At 43.4% G+C, this 17095-nt stretch overlaps 1 protein-coding gene across 4 annotated transcripts in view; it reads left to right on the forward strand.

Annotated features, from left to right (window-relative positions):
• AGK (acylglycerol kinase) overlaps positions 1-13995 on the forward strand; it is a 36777-nt gene extending 22782 nt beyond the window's left edge. For 2 of the 4 annotated variants that reach the window (XM_026037264.1, XM_026037267.1), the window contains exons 10-15: positions 1438-1495; positions 3191-3338; positions 4419-4516; positions 5849-5919; positions 10828-10912; positions 12634-13835. In XM_026037264.1, the coding sequence (XP_025893049.1) occupies positions 1438-1495; positions 3191-3338; positions 4419-4516; positions 5849-5919; positions 10828-10912; positions 12634-12771 (598 nt within the window). In that variant the 3' untranslated portion in view covers positions 12772-13835. Of the gene's footprint in view, positions 1-1437; positions 1496-3190; positions 3339-4418; positions 4517-5848; positions 5920-10827; positions 10913-12633 lie in introns of all 4 variants that reach the window. The other 2 variants (XR_003249062.1, XM_026037265.1) reach the window with 2 other exon arrangements.
• Positions 13996-17095: the final 3100 nt, after the last annotated feature.

The following is a 17095-nucleotide window of genomic DNA, read 5'->3' on the forward strand; positions in this document are numbered from 1 at the left end:
AGCACTTTTGTCATTCACAWTTAACACTTACTTGATACTTAAACAGCTACCAGGAAATTAGGTGTGTTTGTTTTGTGAATGAGCTCTCTCTGAAAGCAAGAGATGCTGATCTCCTAGGTGTGACTGGCAGACATTTGAAAGGGATGGATAAGAGGTAATCTGGAGTGGGGGGGAGAGCAAATAGGTTAGGTTAGTTGTCCCTGGGGCATGTTCAGTCGCTGGTGTGGGTGTGCGTCCTCTGGCCTCCCAGCGCTCCCASTAGGCTTCCTTCCCATGCCATGTTTTTGCTGCATATCAGCCTTCCCTTCCAGCAGCAGTTCCCTTTGCTAGGAATCTTTTGGACTCGGTGTCAGGCATGACAGCATTTTGTTGGAGTGATGTGGACATGTTCAAACTTTCTTCTGTCCTTCAGGTTTATCAAACACGCAGCAATGCAGCCAGCTYGGGAGGCACTTCAGCCACAGCTGGATGGGGACTGGGAGTGCACCTGGGGGAAGCATTGCATGTGCCTGCCCTGTTCTTGTGCTTTTCAGGGCTCTCTCAGGAACTCTGTCAGGAACTGGATATTGGGCTAAAGGGATGCGTGGTGTAGTCCAGTGAAGCTGATCTTTTACTGAGAAAAAAGGGCCTACAGCAGTRGAAACTCAGCTGCGAGTCAGAGTGCTAGAAATTTATCCATCTCGCCTGGCACTAAGCACCATCCTAGTGGAGGCAGGTGCTGAGTTTCATGGCTTTGAGGGTTATTTTATAGCCACGGGTTCTTCAGTGGCTCCATGGGAGCAGCATGACAGCTGCATGCCTTTGTTGGCAAGATCTAATATACTTGCATCTCTGGCACCCTTGAACTGAGGACACCTCATATGCKGTGTTGACCTTCCTTGGTGGAGGCCTGACCAAAATGAATTCAAGGCCACCTAAATATAGTCGCATGCTTAAATTCTCTGCAGCGTTTTATGCTGATGGAGTTAAAACAAAACAAAAACATTGTGGTTTTTTGGAGGGAGAGGTCTGAGAATCCTTTGGGGCACATAAGTGTTTGCTGTCTCTGTTTGCCCTTCTCTGATGCTGTTGACTTTTGTTCATTTGTTTCATCCAAATTCATTCTTCAGCACAAAGTGTAGAGTTGTGTCTTGCCAGCTGTTCCACTACAGATCCTGAAATCATTCCTAGCTATGTCACATAACTAGATAAAACTCTGCTTGTGAGATGTGAGACTGCCTGTAGTGAAGATTGTATCCTGCATTTTTGTGCTCTGCATAACTGCTAAGCCTCTGGTGATGAATAGAAACTTACTGGTTGTAACACCGAGTGAAAAATTGCAGGAAAGMTCAGACTTCAGTGGGAAATCTGTGTGCTGTCAGTTCATGTATGATTTCCCCTTATTCCAGTGTGGATCCCGAGATATCTAAGGAATTCTGTTTATGTTCTTTTTTTCAGGTATTGGTACCTTGGGCCTCTGAAAACCAAAGCAGCTCACCTTTTCAGTACATTTAAGGTAAAGAATAATTGAAAAAAGTGACACAGTTTGTTTGGGACTGGTTCTGATAATAATGTAAAAKAAGAGGGGAACTTCATAGATGAGGATATAGCTCTTTGAGAGATGAAGAGGAGGAAGAATTATTTTAAAAACATCTTTTTTTTCTACTCTAAGGATCTGTTGCTACAAGATCACCAGGGGGAGCCAGTGACCATCTTTGAGACTAGAGAGCAGTGGTGGTGCTGCAGATAACCATTAGAGTGCTCTGTTACCTTCCTCARCCATCTTTCTTGTGATAACCTTTCCTTCTGATTTACTCATCTGGCAGAAGTGTCAATAATTGGACTGCTCATGAATGTTGATAATCCTGCTTCCCTGTGGGGTAAAGTGAACTTGAACATTAACAGCTTACATCTCACTTGAAAATTCTCCCATGCTTAAAATTGTAAAAAGTTTAAAATCTGACCTGAAAGGTGACACATTTTCATTCACGCACTTTTCCTGATTATCCATGGAAAAGTCTCATAAAAAAAAAAATAGAGAAATACCCAAGAACTGCAAGAATAGATGAGATTGTTCATTCCAGCAATACTGCCTGTGACAGGGCCAGTATTTTGTGGAAAGCTCCTGTAAGGGCAAGTTAAATGGTAATGTGTCCGTGAATAATATATATATAAAAATATATAAATATATAAATACATATATATTTATCCCTCCCAAATTTGACATGATAGTTGTGTGCTGGTACTCTAGGTAGAAACCTATTCTTTGCCCTTTTTTCCAGCTCCTTTCTCACTTTTCATTTACTGAGTCTTTAATCTCAGGGAGCGCCAGAGCCGGTGGGTATGGGGGCTAGATTGTTTTAGTTTACAAATTTTAAAAATACTCATTTTATTCCTTCCATAAGTGTTGTATTTTAAACATTTCAGAAATTAGTTTAAGAACAAACTGAGAGAAAGTAAATTTTGTCCACAATGTCATCATCTGGAAGTGTTTGAGGAGTTAAAGTTTTGCTGCAGTCCATCAGTTTCTGGCACTGGAATCTGAAACATGCCAGAGAAAGACATGTTACTTTGTGTATGTTTGTTTCTCAGATGCCTTATGAAACTCACCTGACTTGCCTTAAGAGCCATGGGTTGGTTCTTTATACCKCAGTGTATAAGCACCTGACTATAAGGTCAGGTCTTGATTGTTTGAGTTGTTGAAGTACAGAGGTCTGCCTTGGCTTCACTGCTGCACTGTGGTTTTGCCTGTTTGCACTAGACCCTGCTGTGCTGTTGCACTTCAAGGTTGCCTTGTGCCATGCAGGAACCAATTGTGCTTTGAGGGTTAGTGTTGACCTTGCCAATTTTRTTCCTTCCCTCTAGCCTCTTCCATACATCAACCCTCCCTCCTCTGCTTAGAGAGGGGAAAGTACCTCATTTCTGTGTGGAGAAGGAGCAGCTTATAGAGTTGGGAACTGTGGATATTTTCCCATCTGCAAAAATGTCTTTTCACATGGTGTGAATCTGGAGACCTGTGTGCTGGAAAGCAGGCTGAGGCAGTGGTGATATCTCGGTAGTATCAAGCACTTGGAGGGAATGCATGAGGGCACCGAGTAGTAGTGCATCAGCATGAAAWTTAAGCTGAAGGACTAAACAAAATGAACCCATAAGTGCTCAACAAAAGACCCTCTATTATCTGCCTTTTTGTGTGCTTGTATGTAAATTCAAGGAATGGCCTCAGAAACATCAAGCTGCTCTCATGTATCTGGGTCCAACTGAGAGACCTSCAGAGGAGCCGGAGGAAAAGCGATCCAGACCACCTTTTCATGTGAGGCTTTACAGAAGACTTGCATTGTACTGGTCATCTCCCCCAAAAGGTAGGGAGTGTTTATTTTGGCRTAAGCTCAGGGATGGGCTTTACTCCTCTAATAGACTAGAAGGAATTTTTTTCTACTTTTCTCATCTCTTTATTTCTTTTTTTAATTATGACTTTGTCAAGATGGTTATGGTGACATCTGCCAGGTCTGCAGTCCTGTTGGTGCTTGTTTTCTCATCAACAAAAGTTCATTTGCAAAGAATCCCCCAAGATGGGGTTGCAATTGCTTGGCATTGGTATAAGTCTCTGTAGGTGATAGGACACTTACATGGGCCAGTTCCTTTAAATCTTCTATAGAAACTTGTCTTAGCGCACTGGAGAAGATCCCTTGTTTTCCAGTGCGTAGGGCTTTTGCTGAAACCAAGCAATGAATGTTATTTAAAACAGAGTACAACAGAACTTGAGCCATGCAGAAGTATTGAATTTCTTGCAGTGCCTTACAGGGAAACCCTAGGACTGAATTTCCTTCTGCATGCGCTATGAACCACCCCTGGGTTGTTTTTTTAGCAAGGCAGCATGTGCAGAAGAGTGGAAAAGGAGAAGGAATATGTATTTTCTGTGGTCTGGTATGATACCAACAAAACTAGTCCTTCTCATTCCTTCTTAGTTAGGCAGRATGCATTAGATAGGAGCATGGACTAAGTGACCTGTATATAAGAATGGAGTTCTAGGACTTTCTCCTATAGAAAACAGATTTTTCTGCAGTACCCTAAACATCAGCTCTCCTATTTTTTTTACCCCCTGTAGCAGCTCTTCTTTTATTTCTCAAATGTTTCTGTGGTACTAGCTAAGGAGAGTAATTAATACATAGGCACAAGGAGTCAGAGGGCTGCCATATAATATGCTTGATCGTTTTTCCTGTCACTGTATGAATGCTGAGGATTTTTTTTCCCTTGGTGCTTTCAATATCCCTTTCCCTTTAATTCATTTTTTCTTTAAGTTTGAGAGAAATCAGGCTAGTGGTAACAGTGAGTTAAAGTGATTTTGGTGGCAATTATTGATGTTCATGCTTCACAACAGTGAAATGTTGGTCTGTGYAATTAAATTCTACTTACTGGTATCATCCCTTATGAATTCGCAGAAATCCCCCAAGAGGAAACCCAAGACAACTGGGAAGAATTGAAGATATCCACCATTGAACTTTCCATTGCAACTCAGAACAGACAGCTTGATTTGACAGTAAGAGCARAGTACAAATGTTCCCTGGCCACACAATTTTTCTTTCTTGCTAAATTCCTGTTCTTGTGTCTACACGGAGAAAACTTATTACCCAATGCATGTCAAGGCCCATGATTGAATCCAGCAGTGGGCAAATTTCAGAGACAGTGTGAATGCCCTGGAGATCCTTGTGAAACTGGGTTGCAGTGACAACAGGAAGAAATGTATAACAAGAAGGTTTCACTAATCAAACAGAAACTTCAGGATTGCCCAGGAGGAAAAAGCAGCATCAAAATAGGCACTTGTTCCCTTTCTGACCTACRGGAGTTTGGAAATCAGATACATTTGTAATTCTGTTTTATCAGCTGGTGCTGAATTGAAGCTGTGAGCCTGAATGTCTGCCTGGCATCATGGCCTTTTTTCTCTCTTTCCTGCCTTCCAGAGCAAATAGTTAAAAAGAACTCGTGCTAGAGAAGGGACAGCAGCTGCCCTGAGGTTGGGGATGGGAAATGAGAACCTTCTTGACGTGACCACCCTTCACATTCAGTGCTTCACATTCARTACTCTAGTTTATGTCTGCGTTTTGGTCCAGTTTCCGTGCTGTGAAAGCTTTTTGGGTGGATTTCCATCTTTAGTTCTCGTGGAAAATGCTAATGMAGTGGTACCTGAGCAGCTCTACAAGCCTTTTACGTGGCTGCAGGAAGCTGCTGTCACTGCAGCCAGATTGGCAGGAATAAATAAAATAGGTTATGCTAATAGGTGAGGTTTTTATTTTTTGTTTTACTTATGTTATTTTGACTGCATCTGTACTAGGACTTTTGCCAGGGYAGGAATGCTAAGAAATGAATTAATTAAAAAATAGTGTTTTACTGTATAGATGGTTTAAGGGCATGCWGCAAATAGAAACCTATCTAAGTAATTTAAAAGGCTATTACTGAGAACAATTTGACTTCCAATGTGTATTACATAAAATTCTTACGTTAGTGTTCAGTTGCCAACAGTGGCATCATTGTACTGTTGCTTGGGATCATGGAAGACCCATTCCTCTTTGTGAACAGATAAACCCAAGTGATCTACTTTTGTTTTGTTTAATAATTGTATAAAATGTAACAAGAAGTCAGCTGTGTGAATCATTATTTTGAGACTGAATAGTCTTCAATAAGACATTACTAGCTATAATTTATAACCTGAATCTCTCAAGTCAAGAGGAAAAAGAAAAGCTCACTAGAAATAGTGAGAAAATCTTTCTCCTTTTGTGGGACAAAGAACTGAGCATTTTGTGAACATATTGCATTATTAAGGGTGTGGTATTTTGAAAYGTTAACTGTTTGATCTCCAAATCTTTTTCCATAGCGTACTGAAGACTTCATGAATATTTGCATTGAAGCAGATACTGTTGGTAAAGGACAGTTTGTAAGCAGAGGGTGAGTATGGGAAGACTGCCAAAAGATGTCAGATTCTCTGGACAAGTCAGAAAACTGTTTCTGAGGGTTTTGTTATCCTTTTCTCTGATTCTCTGCTGCCCAAGTTAGAAGCACAAGGCTACAAAGTTGTAAACAAGTAATAGGAATTACAAACTGTACTTTAAAATTCTCATTAACTTTCTCTTTCTTGAAGCAAGGAAGAGTTTCCTGTTCCTTTCATCTTTTCTCCTGCTGCTGTTGATGAAGCTACTTGGATGGCGGTATTATAACCCAGGGTTTTCAGGGCAGTAGCCATACGCCAGGCATGTTTAGCCACCCACTGCACTGAGAGAAGAATTGCTGAGCCRAGAGGTTTGTGCTAGTCATAGAATCATACTTAAGGTTGGAAGGGACCTGTAGAGATCACCTYGTCCAATCTCCCTGCACATAGAGGGTCCTAAGGCAGGTGGTACAGGGCTGCATTCAAACAGGTTTGAARATCTGCAGAGAAGGAGACTCCACAGCCTGTTCCAGGGCTCTGTCACCCTCACTGTTAAGAAATTTTTCCCTAAGTTCCTATGGAACTTCTAGTGCTTCAGTTTGTGGCCATTTCCTCTAGTCCTGTCAGTGACCACCACTGAAAAGAGGCCACCCCCTCCTCCTCACTGCCTCCCTTGAGGTATTTATAGACACTGAGGTATTTATAGGTCCCCCCTCAGCCTTCTCTTCTCCAGGCTGAACAGGCCCAGCTCCCTCAGCCTTTCCTCACAGGGCAGATGTTCCAGGCCCCTGATCATCCTCATAGCCCTGCGCTGGACTCTCTCCAGCAGCTCCACATCCCTCTTGTCCTGGGGAGCCCAGAACTGGACACAGTCTCCAGATGTGGCCTMACCAGGGCTGTGTGTAGGGGGCCGATCACCTCCCTTGACCTGCTGGAGACGCTCTTCTTAATGCACCCCAGGATCCCATTGGCCTTCTTGGCCACCAGGGCACACTGCTGCCTCATGGTCATCTTGTCATCCACCATGACACCCAGGTCCCTCTCTGTGGGGCTGCTCTCCAGCACATCAGTTGCCAGCCTGTGCTGGTGTCTGTTGCAGGACCCTGCACTTGCCCTTGTTGAACTTCATGAGGTTTCTCCTCACCCAGTCCTCCAGTCTGTCCAGGTCCCTCTGGATGCCAGCACAGCCCTCAGGGCTATCAGCTATTCCTCCCAGTTTGGTATCATCAGCAAACTTGCTGAGGGAGCACTCCATGCCTTCATCCAGGTCCTTAATGAAGAAGTTGAACAGGACCAGACCAAGGACTGACCCCTGGGGGACACCRCTAACTACAGGTCTCCAACCAGACTCAGTGCCACTGATCACCACCCTCTGAGCTCTGCCATGCAGCCAGTTCTCAATCCACCATCCACTCATCTGTCCCACACCTCTAGAGCTTGCCTGGGAGAATGTTGTGAGGGACGGTGTCAAAAGCTTTGCTGAAGTCCAGATAGAGGACATCCACTGCTCTCCCACCATATCTCCAGCTAGCAGTGGTGCCAGGAATTTTAGAGCTTTCTGTAAGACAGGTTCTGTTTTTCAGTGAAGAGCTCCCTTAGCTCAGTAGCCATTCTCAGAAATGAGATCTGAGCTTGAAGAACTTCTTTGAAGAGGAGTTTAAAGAGGGATTTTTAGCAAATATGTTAATGCTGCCTGCATGTGAAGCAGGGCAGTTACAGGTATCAATAAGCAGCACATAGAGCAAAGGCATGTTGCCTTCCTTGTGCTTGGAGTGCTATCTTGTAATGTCCCTGTTCCTCCTGCACTTTAAGTRAGTCACCAGACACAAATCACAGTTGCTTTTTCCATCCCCACCTTACAGTCCTCCTAGCAAATACGTTGTGTCTTCAGTGCAGTTGTTATTGTGAACAGGATTTCCTGCAAAGTCCAAATCTTCTCTGCTGTCRTTTTACCTTTGTATTTTCTGATTTTGTTTTCTAGTCTTGGGGCTCCCTCTAGTGAAAGCAGGTGGAGGGATTTGAATGCTTTTCCTACTGCTTGTAGTTGCCCTAGTAATTAATCCCTGCAGCAGTGGGTTCTTTATAGCTACAAGCCTTAACAGGATCTTCCAGCATATGCAGAMAAGGTGGATTGAGTGTTACTGCATTTAAGTTGCACCAGCCATGTGGACTGCAAGTTGCTTTGGAATCTAGATTTTTGCTTTAAAGAAGGAAATAAGGAGCTCTGATGTAACCTAAGGGAGAGAGATTAGAGTATGCACATGCTTCCATGTGGAGGSGACACGTATCACCCAGTAGTAGGTCACGTTCTGTGACTGCAAGAACAGCATCATGTAGGAAAAGGCCCTGGTCCATGTTAATGTGCCCTGTTGGCTAGAACTGATTAGAAGCAGCACCGAAAGCTTTGAGCTGCTGTTCAAAGAAACAAGGTCTTTTGATTAAATGTCGCCTAAAAGTCTGTGGATAATGACAAAAAGGAATGAGGGAGGTGTGAGAGTGTGGGTGACTGATTAGTTTTACAGAAAGAAGTGAAAATAAAAAAAAATATATATATACTTGTTTTGCAAGGCAGAATCAGGGTTTTCAGAGGGCCCTTCACCACAAAGAGCYGTTTGGCAGTTAGGCTTGAATCAAGCCTAATTGGACCGTACTCCTGTCCAATTCTGGGACACTGCCCAGCATCAGTAGTGTTTGTCAGTAGGAAAAGCATGTAAAGAAGCTTTTGTGTTGTTTAATGCATGATTGTAACCTGCACCAGAACTCCATGGATTACCAAAGGTTCTGAGGAAAATCTCCTACGGATGCAGATATTGAGGATTTTCCTACTGAGGAGGGCACTGACATGAGCTGATCAGAACCGAGAGCTCACCCCAGGGAGCCGCACACCCCGTGGCAGGTGAGCCACCACGCAGGCTCACGCAGCACTGAGAGAGGGGGGACACATCAGTGCTGGAGGGCACACGCTGCTGCCTTTCCGAGAAAGGAGGAGGTCGTCCCAGTTTGATAACAGGGCCCCTTGCCTGTGGATCACATGGTGTGAACAGGAGCAGTTGCGGCTCGGATAGCGCTGATGCTTGAGAGGAGGTGCAGGAGAACAGCTGGTTTTGCTGCAGCGCCTGTTACAGAGTGCTGGAGGGAAGGAGAGAGGGAGATGTGCAGCATCAGTAACCCCATCCCGCTAGCGAGCTCCAGGCTCTCCCTGGTAGAGTGCAGAGCTGTCTCTGCAGGGTATGAACGTGGTTATCAGCTAAAGTGTCCCAGACTGTTTGTACAGCCTTGCTCTGCGTCCTGTCACCCTGGCTGCTTTTGGCAGTGAGAAGTAGATGAAAACTGTGTGCAGTAGGGGCTGAGGTTCTCTCGTTGCCGGTGTTTGTGTAGTCCGGCATGTGAGCATGATCAAGTGATCGTTTGAAACTCTTGCTTCTGTTCTGTCTTCTGTTTTGCATTGTGGCATGTTTTGAGCAAAGAGCATTTGTATTTGACAAATGATTTTTGATCCTTGTTATCCTCTATATAAAATTAAAGAGTGACTAGCGAGGCAATAGCTTTGAGTGGAGTTAAATCTACTTGAGTTTTCCAGTGACAGATCTTTAGTTTTATGTGTTGTCTCCGAGCTCACCTTTATGCCATAATTGCATCTGTGTGGAAGCTCATTTAACTTCATGGACGGAAAAAAACAACTTGCTCATCAGTAGGACCTTATATGTTAAGTATGAAACAAGTCTTAAGCAGGAAATCTCATTGTTTGTTTGTACATCACTGTATAAGCTGACAGCATCTCATGCCATCAGCAATTTATAATTCATGCAACTGGAAAGGCGTTTAACCCCTTCACATGTCAATCTTATAGTATATACATGCTTGATTGCAAACAAACTTAGTACAGTTATATATTGCTTCCATCCTCCCAAGCCTTTGGCAGCCTAGTGTTTCTTTCTTTGGCTTTGGTTGTCCTCTCCTGTTTCAACCTTCTCTTCTTCTTTCTCTGGGATGTSCAGCCATCTGAAGAGGAGCTTGCATTCCTGAGGGCATGATGTTCAGTATATAGGAACCTCTTCCAACTTGTTCTTAGGACTTCTTTCCCTGAGCAGTACAAGACTATTTAATTTCACTGTCCTTTCCCATCAGATTGCTGGAGATCCTTGTCTATGGGCTATCCCAATCATTCTGCCTTGCTTGAGGGGCTGTGATGTGTTGACATTGTGACTCTCTCCTGTCCCCAGAGGCCAAYGGAGCAGGTGTGGAAAAGGAACAAACCAAAGGGTTCCTGCCTGGAGCGCGGGGCACCCTGCRTGGCAGGTCAGCCCAAAGGCTCCATGCGTTTTCCCTCGGGAGGGAGGCAGAAATAGGTCAGCATGTGCAGGAGAGCTTGTGTTGACCCCGAGGACAGAGGGAATCGCAACCTGCTGTTGAGCCAGTGACCAAACAGCAGTCAAAGACTTGAAAAAGACTGAATTGGACTTGCAGCCYCACTTGCAGGTTTAAAGTAAGAAACTTTGTGCTGACTGGCATTGATTTGATTTTTTTTTTCCTCTCTATTTTTTTTCGATGATTGTTCCTGTTGGGTGTTTCTAGGTTGCTGGTAAATCATGTATGGTTGTGGGATATTGAGGAGATGATAGCAGTCTGTTGCAGGAATTGTACMGCTCAACATGCAAGCGAGGAGCACAAAACGTGCTATAGAAACATATTCAAACATGGTCAGGGAGAAGAAATTGCCTGGAGGCTGTCTGTGAATATTGATGTATATCAACTGCTGCATAGGAAAGACTGTCTATTAAGTAAAGTGGCAAATATTTTCATGTATACATAACATACATTTTTCAAACCTATAGTCATTTATTAAACCGTAATGGTACCTCAGTGCTGAACATRGCTATTTCTGTTAGAGTCTGCTCCTTACCTTGCTTCTCTTTTGGTTTGAACAGAAGTCAAAAGATGAGTGATCCACAGCTGTGCCCTGAAGGGAGTCAGTGCATCCAAGCCAGCAAGTGYATCTTGCAGCTTCCAGAGGTGAGAAGTTGAGGAAGTTGGAAATCTGTCCTCTTGCTTCCTGGTACCAGCTGATACTGCAGCTGATACAGTAAGAAATCTCTGCTCTAGGTTTGGTAGGTGATTACACTGTTGGTGAGACATACAGTTTCTAAGCACAGCAAGACAGCTCCAGACCAAGTAACATGTTGGAATTTCTGAAGTGGCCTAAAAACAACAGGGGAAGCTTCATTCTGCCAGTGAGCAGTGACTGTGTTTTTATATAGCAGGGATGGTTGTTGCAGGTTTGTTACTCAGCTGCTTCATATATGCACAACCTCTCCTTACATTTTGAAGCCTGAATTCTTCCTTTAAACTGTTACCCAAGAAGGGATTAAGCTGTGAAGAAGGAGGTATCAAATATGAGAAGCCTCATGGAGGGGAGGCAGGGTGACACAAAGCCTCGAGACTCCAAACACTGTAGGGAACTGTCTCAAGAACTCAAGCAGGTGAGACTGAGGAAAAAGCCAAAGCTGTGACCTGTCTGTGCAGATTAGATTAGTCTTTTGTGAAACAGAGGTTGTTACAGGAGCAGTGGGGGAAGGCCTGCTTTTGCAAGGAGATTCAGTCGGTCTCATAGATCATTTCTGTCTTCAAATGATAAATGACTCTCACATCACTTGATGAAAAAAAGATCTATTTTATGCGGGTGTGGAACATGCCAGAAGGTGAAAAAATCTGTGACTGCAAATAAAAAAACCGCAAACTATCATCATTAGCCAGGATCCTAATATTTGTGGCAAGTCAGCATCACAGCAGTTTTGGGATTATGGAAAAACAAGTGAATTCCAAAGTGCTGGGGTAAGTGCAGCTGGGTAAGGACTGTAGGTATAAAATGAAGCCTTTGTGCTGTAGCTGAGACCTACAAGGTGCCTGTGCATGGCACCGTGTGGTGCTGAGCTTAGATTTCTTGACCTAGCCCTGATAACAGAACTGGAGGCTTGTTAGTTTTGCAGAGAAGCAGGATATGTTGGTCTGTGTGGACTGCCACAACTCGGTGGCACCTGGGACTTAACGCCGCTTCTTCCAGTCTATGCTCTGCTGATGTTAATGCTCATTTGGAGCATGTGAATATCCATGTGACACCATCCTGCCTGGAGGCAAGTGCGTGCAAAGCGGGCACTAGGATTGTCTGGATAAAGTCAACCTGCCATTCTGATGAACGGTTTTAATTATTAGTGACTTCATCAACATAAAGAAAAGCCAAAGAAAATTCTACTCCTGAATAATTTGTGACCTGTGAATTACTTTGCATCCCACGTTTCAGGTCAGTATGGTAAAACAATGCCAAAAGTGTTGGTGACAGGGGTTTAATCGGAGTTATTTAACAGGTGCTTCTGCAGATTAGCTTGTGTCACTGCTGGCAGACCAAGATCTAAGTGGATATAATTATAGTTCCAATAGCAAAGAATCTTTCAGGATAAACAATGTGGGTCATTAAAACTCTTGAGCATTTAATTATCACTAATTAGCAACTAAGTGAGGTAGCAGCAGACTTAATATATTGTGTGTGGTGAAGGATGGTGCTCTCCATGTTGTTGAGACCAAATGGGCTTGAAGGCCCAGAGAGGGGGTCACTTTGGTTAACACTCAGCAAAATATCCAACTGCAGTCTATTAGGAAAATCCCTCATCAGTATTACAACATTGTAGTAATAATCTGATTGCTGTTTAACCCTGATCAGTGGTGTTATTTGTACACAGGGCACTGGAGGATCCTTTGGCATTGACAATGAGGAGTATGAAGCTATGCCTGTAGAGGTGAAGCTATTACCCCGGAAACTCCATTTCTTCTGCGATCCCAGAAGGAGAGAACAGATGCTCCATGTGGCAGCTCAATGAGAATGCAAGTCGAACTGGCCCACTGCTCACCAGCCTTATCAGGTTCTCTTCAGGGCACGTGAAACCTCACTGGTTTGATTAACCCCATCAGATTAGTGAATCATTTGGCCATTTTATGCACAGAGTACTTCTCTTGGAAATGGCTGGTTTGGCAAGTTTCAAAGGGGCTAAAAGTGCAAATCAGACTCTTAAGAGGTGAATGTTAACTCAGTGGCGTCTTTTCCTTCCTCCTAAAGTCTGTGTTCCATTTACAGCGCTGCAGGCTGAGTGCTGTGTGCCAGATGCTACTACTTTATTACAATTGTATATTAAAGTAAAATGTAAGCACACTTGTGTCCTTGTGGTRGGGGAGTTAGAGTCTACCTTGCCTGTGTATAAATCACAGGAAATCTGGGATCATAAAAAAAAGTGCTTCGGGAGAATCATGCCAAGGAAATTATAAAATGCTGGAATTGCCACATTAAAACAGGTGATTGGTTATCTTGGTTATATTGGTTATCACGGAACAAGTTGGAGATGGGTGATATAAAGCTTCAGAGGATATTTAAAAATTTCCAGTATCTATCTGCTTCCTCTGGTATCCTGGACTACAATTTGCATATTTCCATGCCTGAAAATGGAATTCTGCTGTATTTTTTTTTCTAATGCATGTAGTTGGAGCTCATAATTGTCCTCACACAGCGAAATCTGCACAAGAAACCTTCTATAGCAGATGAAATTTTCAAACTTCTGTAAGTTTCTGCTCTTCTGAAAACACTTCCTTGAGTGGCTCATTTAGATTTGTTACAGATAACATTATTTTTTTCATCTTGTCAGATTCAACAGCGCTGTTCCAGTTAACAATACTGTAGAAATATAATCCTTTGATCAAGTTTAGGTATGTTACATTGAAGCAAATTGGAAAATGTCATCTCTGATTTGAAGCTATGTGAAGTAGCATGTGGAAACATTCTTTAACAAGCCAAAAGAACCTTTTTTTGTAAGTATTTCTTTTATACCTGTAGTAATCCAGCAAAGGGCATCCAAATGACTTATTTGTATTTGTGATTGCTCTTCTCCTTTGCTGTAAACAGCCTTCACAATTCYTCATGCAACCTACAGCATCCCCTTGGGCTCCAATTCTGTAATTAGCTTTGTTGCTTTTCTGAGCTTTTGTGCAGAGCTTCATTTTAACTGCTGCAAGAAAATACTGGTAACTTTTACAAGGTTGTGTTGGTCGTAATATAATCTACAGCTTTACTTGATTTTTCCCTTTCTTATTGGAGAACAAAATCCTTATTCTTTTCCTAATGAGATCACTGTTTGTATCCAGCTCTCCTGCTATGTTGTTCCCTAGCGTAAGCTCATCTCTTGATCCTTTGCTGTAGTCAAAATAAGGACGTAAGTGAATTGATTTCTAGCAGCAGCGAAAGAACCATATGCTGCTGCAACAGCATCCTCTGCTGGAGAGCTGCTAGAGGAAAGAATGTTTTGAAAGGGAGCAAGTGGTGGCTTTTTTGGAGTCGTGCTGTAATCCAACTGAATGCTACCTTCCCTGGRCAATAGAAGGATGAAATTAATTACCTGAAACAGGAACAGCCCCAGCAGGGCAGGCCCTTGTCCCTTGGCTAAGGGGAACAGAAACCTGCTGGTCCCTTTTAACAGTTACGCTGGTGACCGAGCCTGTCCTGTGCTGTCTTTGATTTGCTCCGCAGCAGGTTCGAGTGCCCCACGGGGCCCTGGGTGGCTCTGAAGAAGGTGCTGGCTGCGCTCTGCGAGCAGCAAGAGAGACTCCGGGCAGGCTGCTCTGCAGCCCCGGCTCCTGCCCAGTCAGTGACGCGTCTCGCCCCCTGAGCTGTCCTCAGGCTGATGCTYCTGTAATAAAAGTACCGCTGGTTTTGCTCAAGAGGCAGGAGAGAAAAGGCAGCAGCCCTTTCAGAAAGGTAAGCTTTAATTGTATCTTAAAAATACCTGTGTTTCAATAAGCAGTTCTGCTGCACAGGCCCGTGCCTGTGGGAACAACCCCATACCTGCAAGATGCAAATATTTGATGAGAGCTGTCTGAACCTCAGCCAGGCTGCTCCAAGGGAAGGATGGTAGGAACCAACTTCTGGTTCAGCTGCAACTTTATTAGGAGAAAATGACTTAACTCCATCCTATAGACTCAGGCTCCTGCTGCAGTGTGATTCCTTTCTTGAAAGTAACCCAGGGCTCTTCCCAGAATGGGTGTTAATGCTGTCTTCCCCTTAAAGTATTAATGATAGGCWTTTAAACAGACATTCCCTCAGAAGGTTGTTAGCTGGTGTAACTACCGGTAAGGAGATTTACCAGAGAGAGATTTACCCCTCTCTCTTCTTTTTAATCCCTACATTGATTATTTCTAGTCATCTGAATTGCAGTTGTAAGGAATACAACTTCTTGCTACAGAAAATAAATAGAGGTTGAATGCACAGTTTATGGGGCTAAGGAAAGGACTCACTTCTATAGTTCTCTCTGACATCAAGACAAGCAACTTTCTTTGTATGAAGCTCAAGATGGGAAAGAGGATTCGAGTTCTAGTCCTCCCTTCATGAAAACACTTACCCTGGCTTCAGCTAGCAGGTCCCTTCTAGAAGAACTTGAAGTACTATCATATAAATAAAAATGAAGGATCGCAACTTAATGATGGACCAGCCCRAGGCATCTGTTTATTGTAACCATAATTAAACATTCCCACTTAAATGGCATTTTTTGTTAAGGACCTGAAAGCCTGGCTCATAGGCATTTAATACGCCTCTGCTTTGGAGATGTTCACTTCATGTTAAGTCAATACACCCCAGGCTCTCGCAGAGACATTGGTGGTGTCTTCTCCCCCTATCACTAGACGCTTAGCTTTGAAAGAAAGAGGAGGCAGCAACTAACTGAGAAGCAAGAGGTGTGATTGATGAGAGAATCTGAGGTAGGATGCACACTTTGTATCTAGACTTCTGCCATGTGAAAGAGCCCTTCTGCCSTGCTATTCCAGATCCCACTCGTGTCCCCAGCAGGGCCCCAGCTTTTTGCCTAGCAGCTTTGGAAGCAGCAGCACACCACCKTGTTCAGGAAGACTTGACTCTTTCTTCCTTTTTTCAGTGGTTAGCAAGCCAGCGTTACAGAAAAAACAGTAGAGTATCTGCTTTCCCTTGGAAATGTGGCAGAACTTTATTCTGTCCTTCAGGATACTGGATAGGAGGGCAGATGTCTGTAATAAGACACAATCATTACCTCTAACATACATTGGAATAACTATTCCATATGCTAGAAAATAAGAACCTGAATTCAATGAAATGCATCACATCCCTTCCTGCTTTTGGTTGGACTCAACTCTAACTAGCAAAGCTGACTGATTAACTCTAATTGGGCCTAAACTTGTAGTGGGAAGACTTCCCCGTGATTCAAGTGTCTTCCTTGTTCAGATTAAAAAAATAGCTTTCATTTTCTCCTGAGGTTTACTGTTAAATCTAAATCATACAAGTGATAATCAGTAATTCAGCACTTGATTACACATTTCAAGCCAAATTTGAGATAAAATGCCACTGCAAAGCTGTTGCTCTCTTGTCTAAATCCACGCAAGTACTTGCTTGGATTTGAAAAAGTGACAATCTCTCCTGGCTGTAGTTCTGCTGCAGTTTTGAACCACAGGATATTCATGGTTACTGGAACTACCTTTCAGCCTGGGTTCTGATCACCAGCACCTGCCCAGGGACAACCTACCCAAGCAGTTAAAGGCACCACTGTAAAGGCAAAGTACTGCAAATAGAGAAGAGGATGCTGCAGTAATCAGCAATATCCTACCTTACCTCACGCTCTCCTTCTCTTTTTAAATCAAAATATATCAAGTAACCAGCTCCCAGCTGCTGGTATTCAGAAAAAGTAAATATTAATTGCCAAGGAAGGAATTTAAAATATTCTTAATGTGACTGCTCTACCATGAATCTTGAGGAATCATTTGTGGAAGAGGGAATGCTCACATTGTTGGTTCCAAGTCTGGGGGAAAAAGTCTTTTAAAAGAAGTCCTAACAGCTGAGCTCTAGCTATTCATGCTACATCCCCATTTATCATGGATTTCCACATGCAGCAGCAATAAAAGCAATGTCTATTCTAAGACAATGCAGGTGGAGAGCTCACGTTGCAGAGGACAAAACACAGAAAGGCTGGGATAGGAGAGGCCTCTAGTCTGTTTTCCATGTGGATACATCTTGCCTTTTCGCAGCAGTCAGCTTCCAAGAGATGTTGTACAAAACAAGCTGCCACAAAGTGGTCTGGGATGCATCAAGGATGCCCCCTTTACAGTAATCCTGCTTTGATGCTTCTGCACCTGTGCAAT

This window comes from Nothoprocta perdicaria, unplaced genomic scaffold, assembly GCF_003342845.1.
Source record: "Nothoprocta perdicaria isolate Ctin4 unplaced genomic scaffold, notPer1 scaffold_195, whole genome shotgun sequence".
Lineage (NCBI taxonomy): Eukaryota > Metazoa > Chordata > Aves > Tinamiformes > Tinamidae > Nothoprocta > Nothoprocta perdicaria.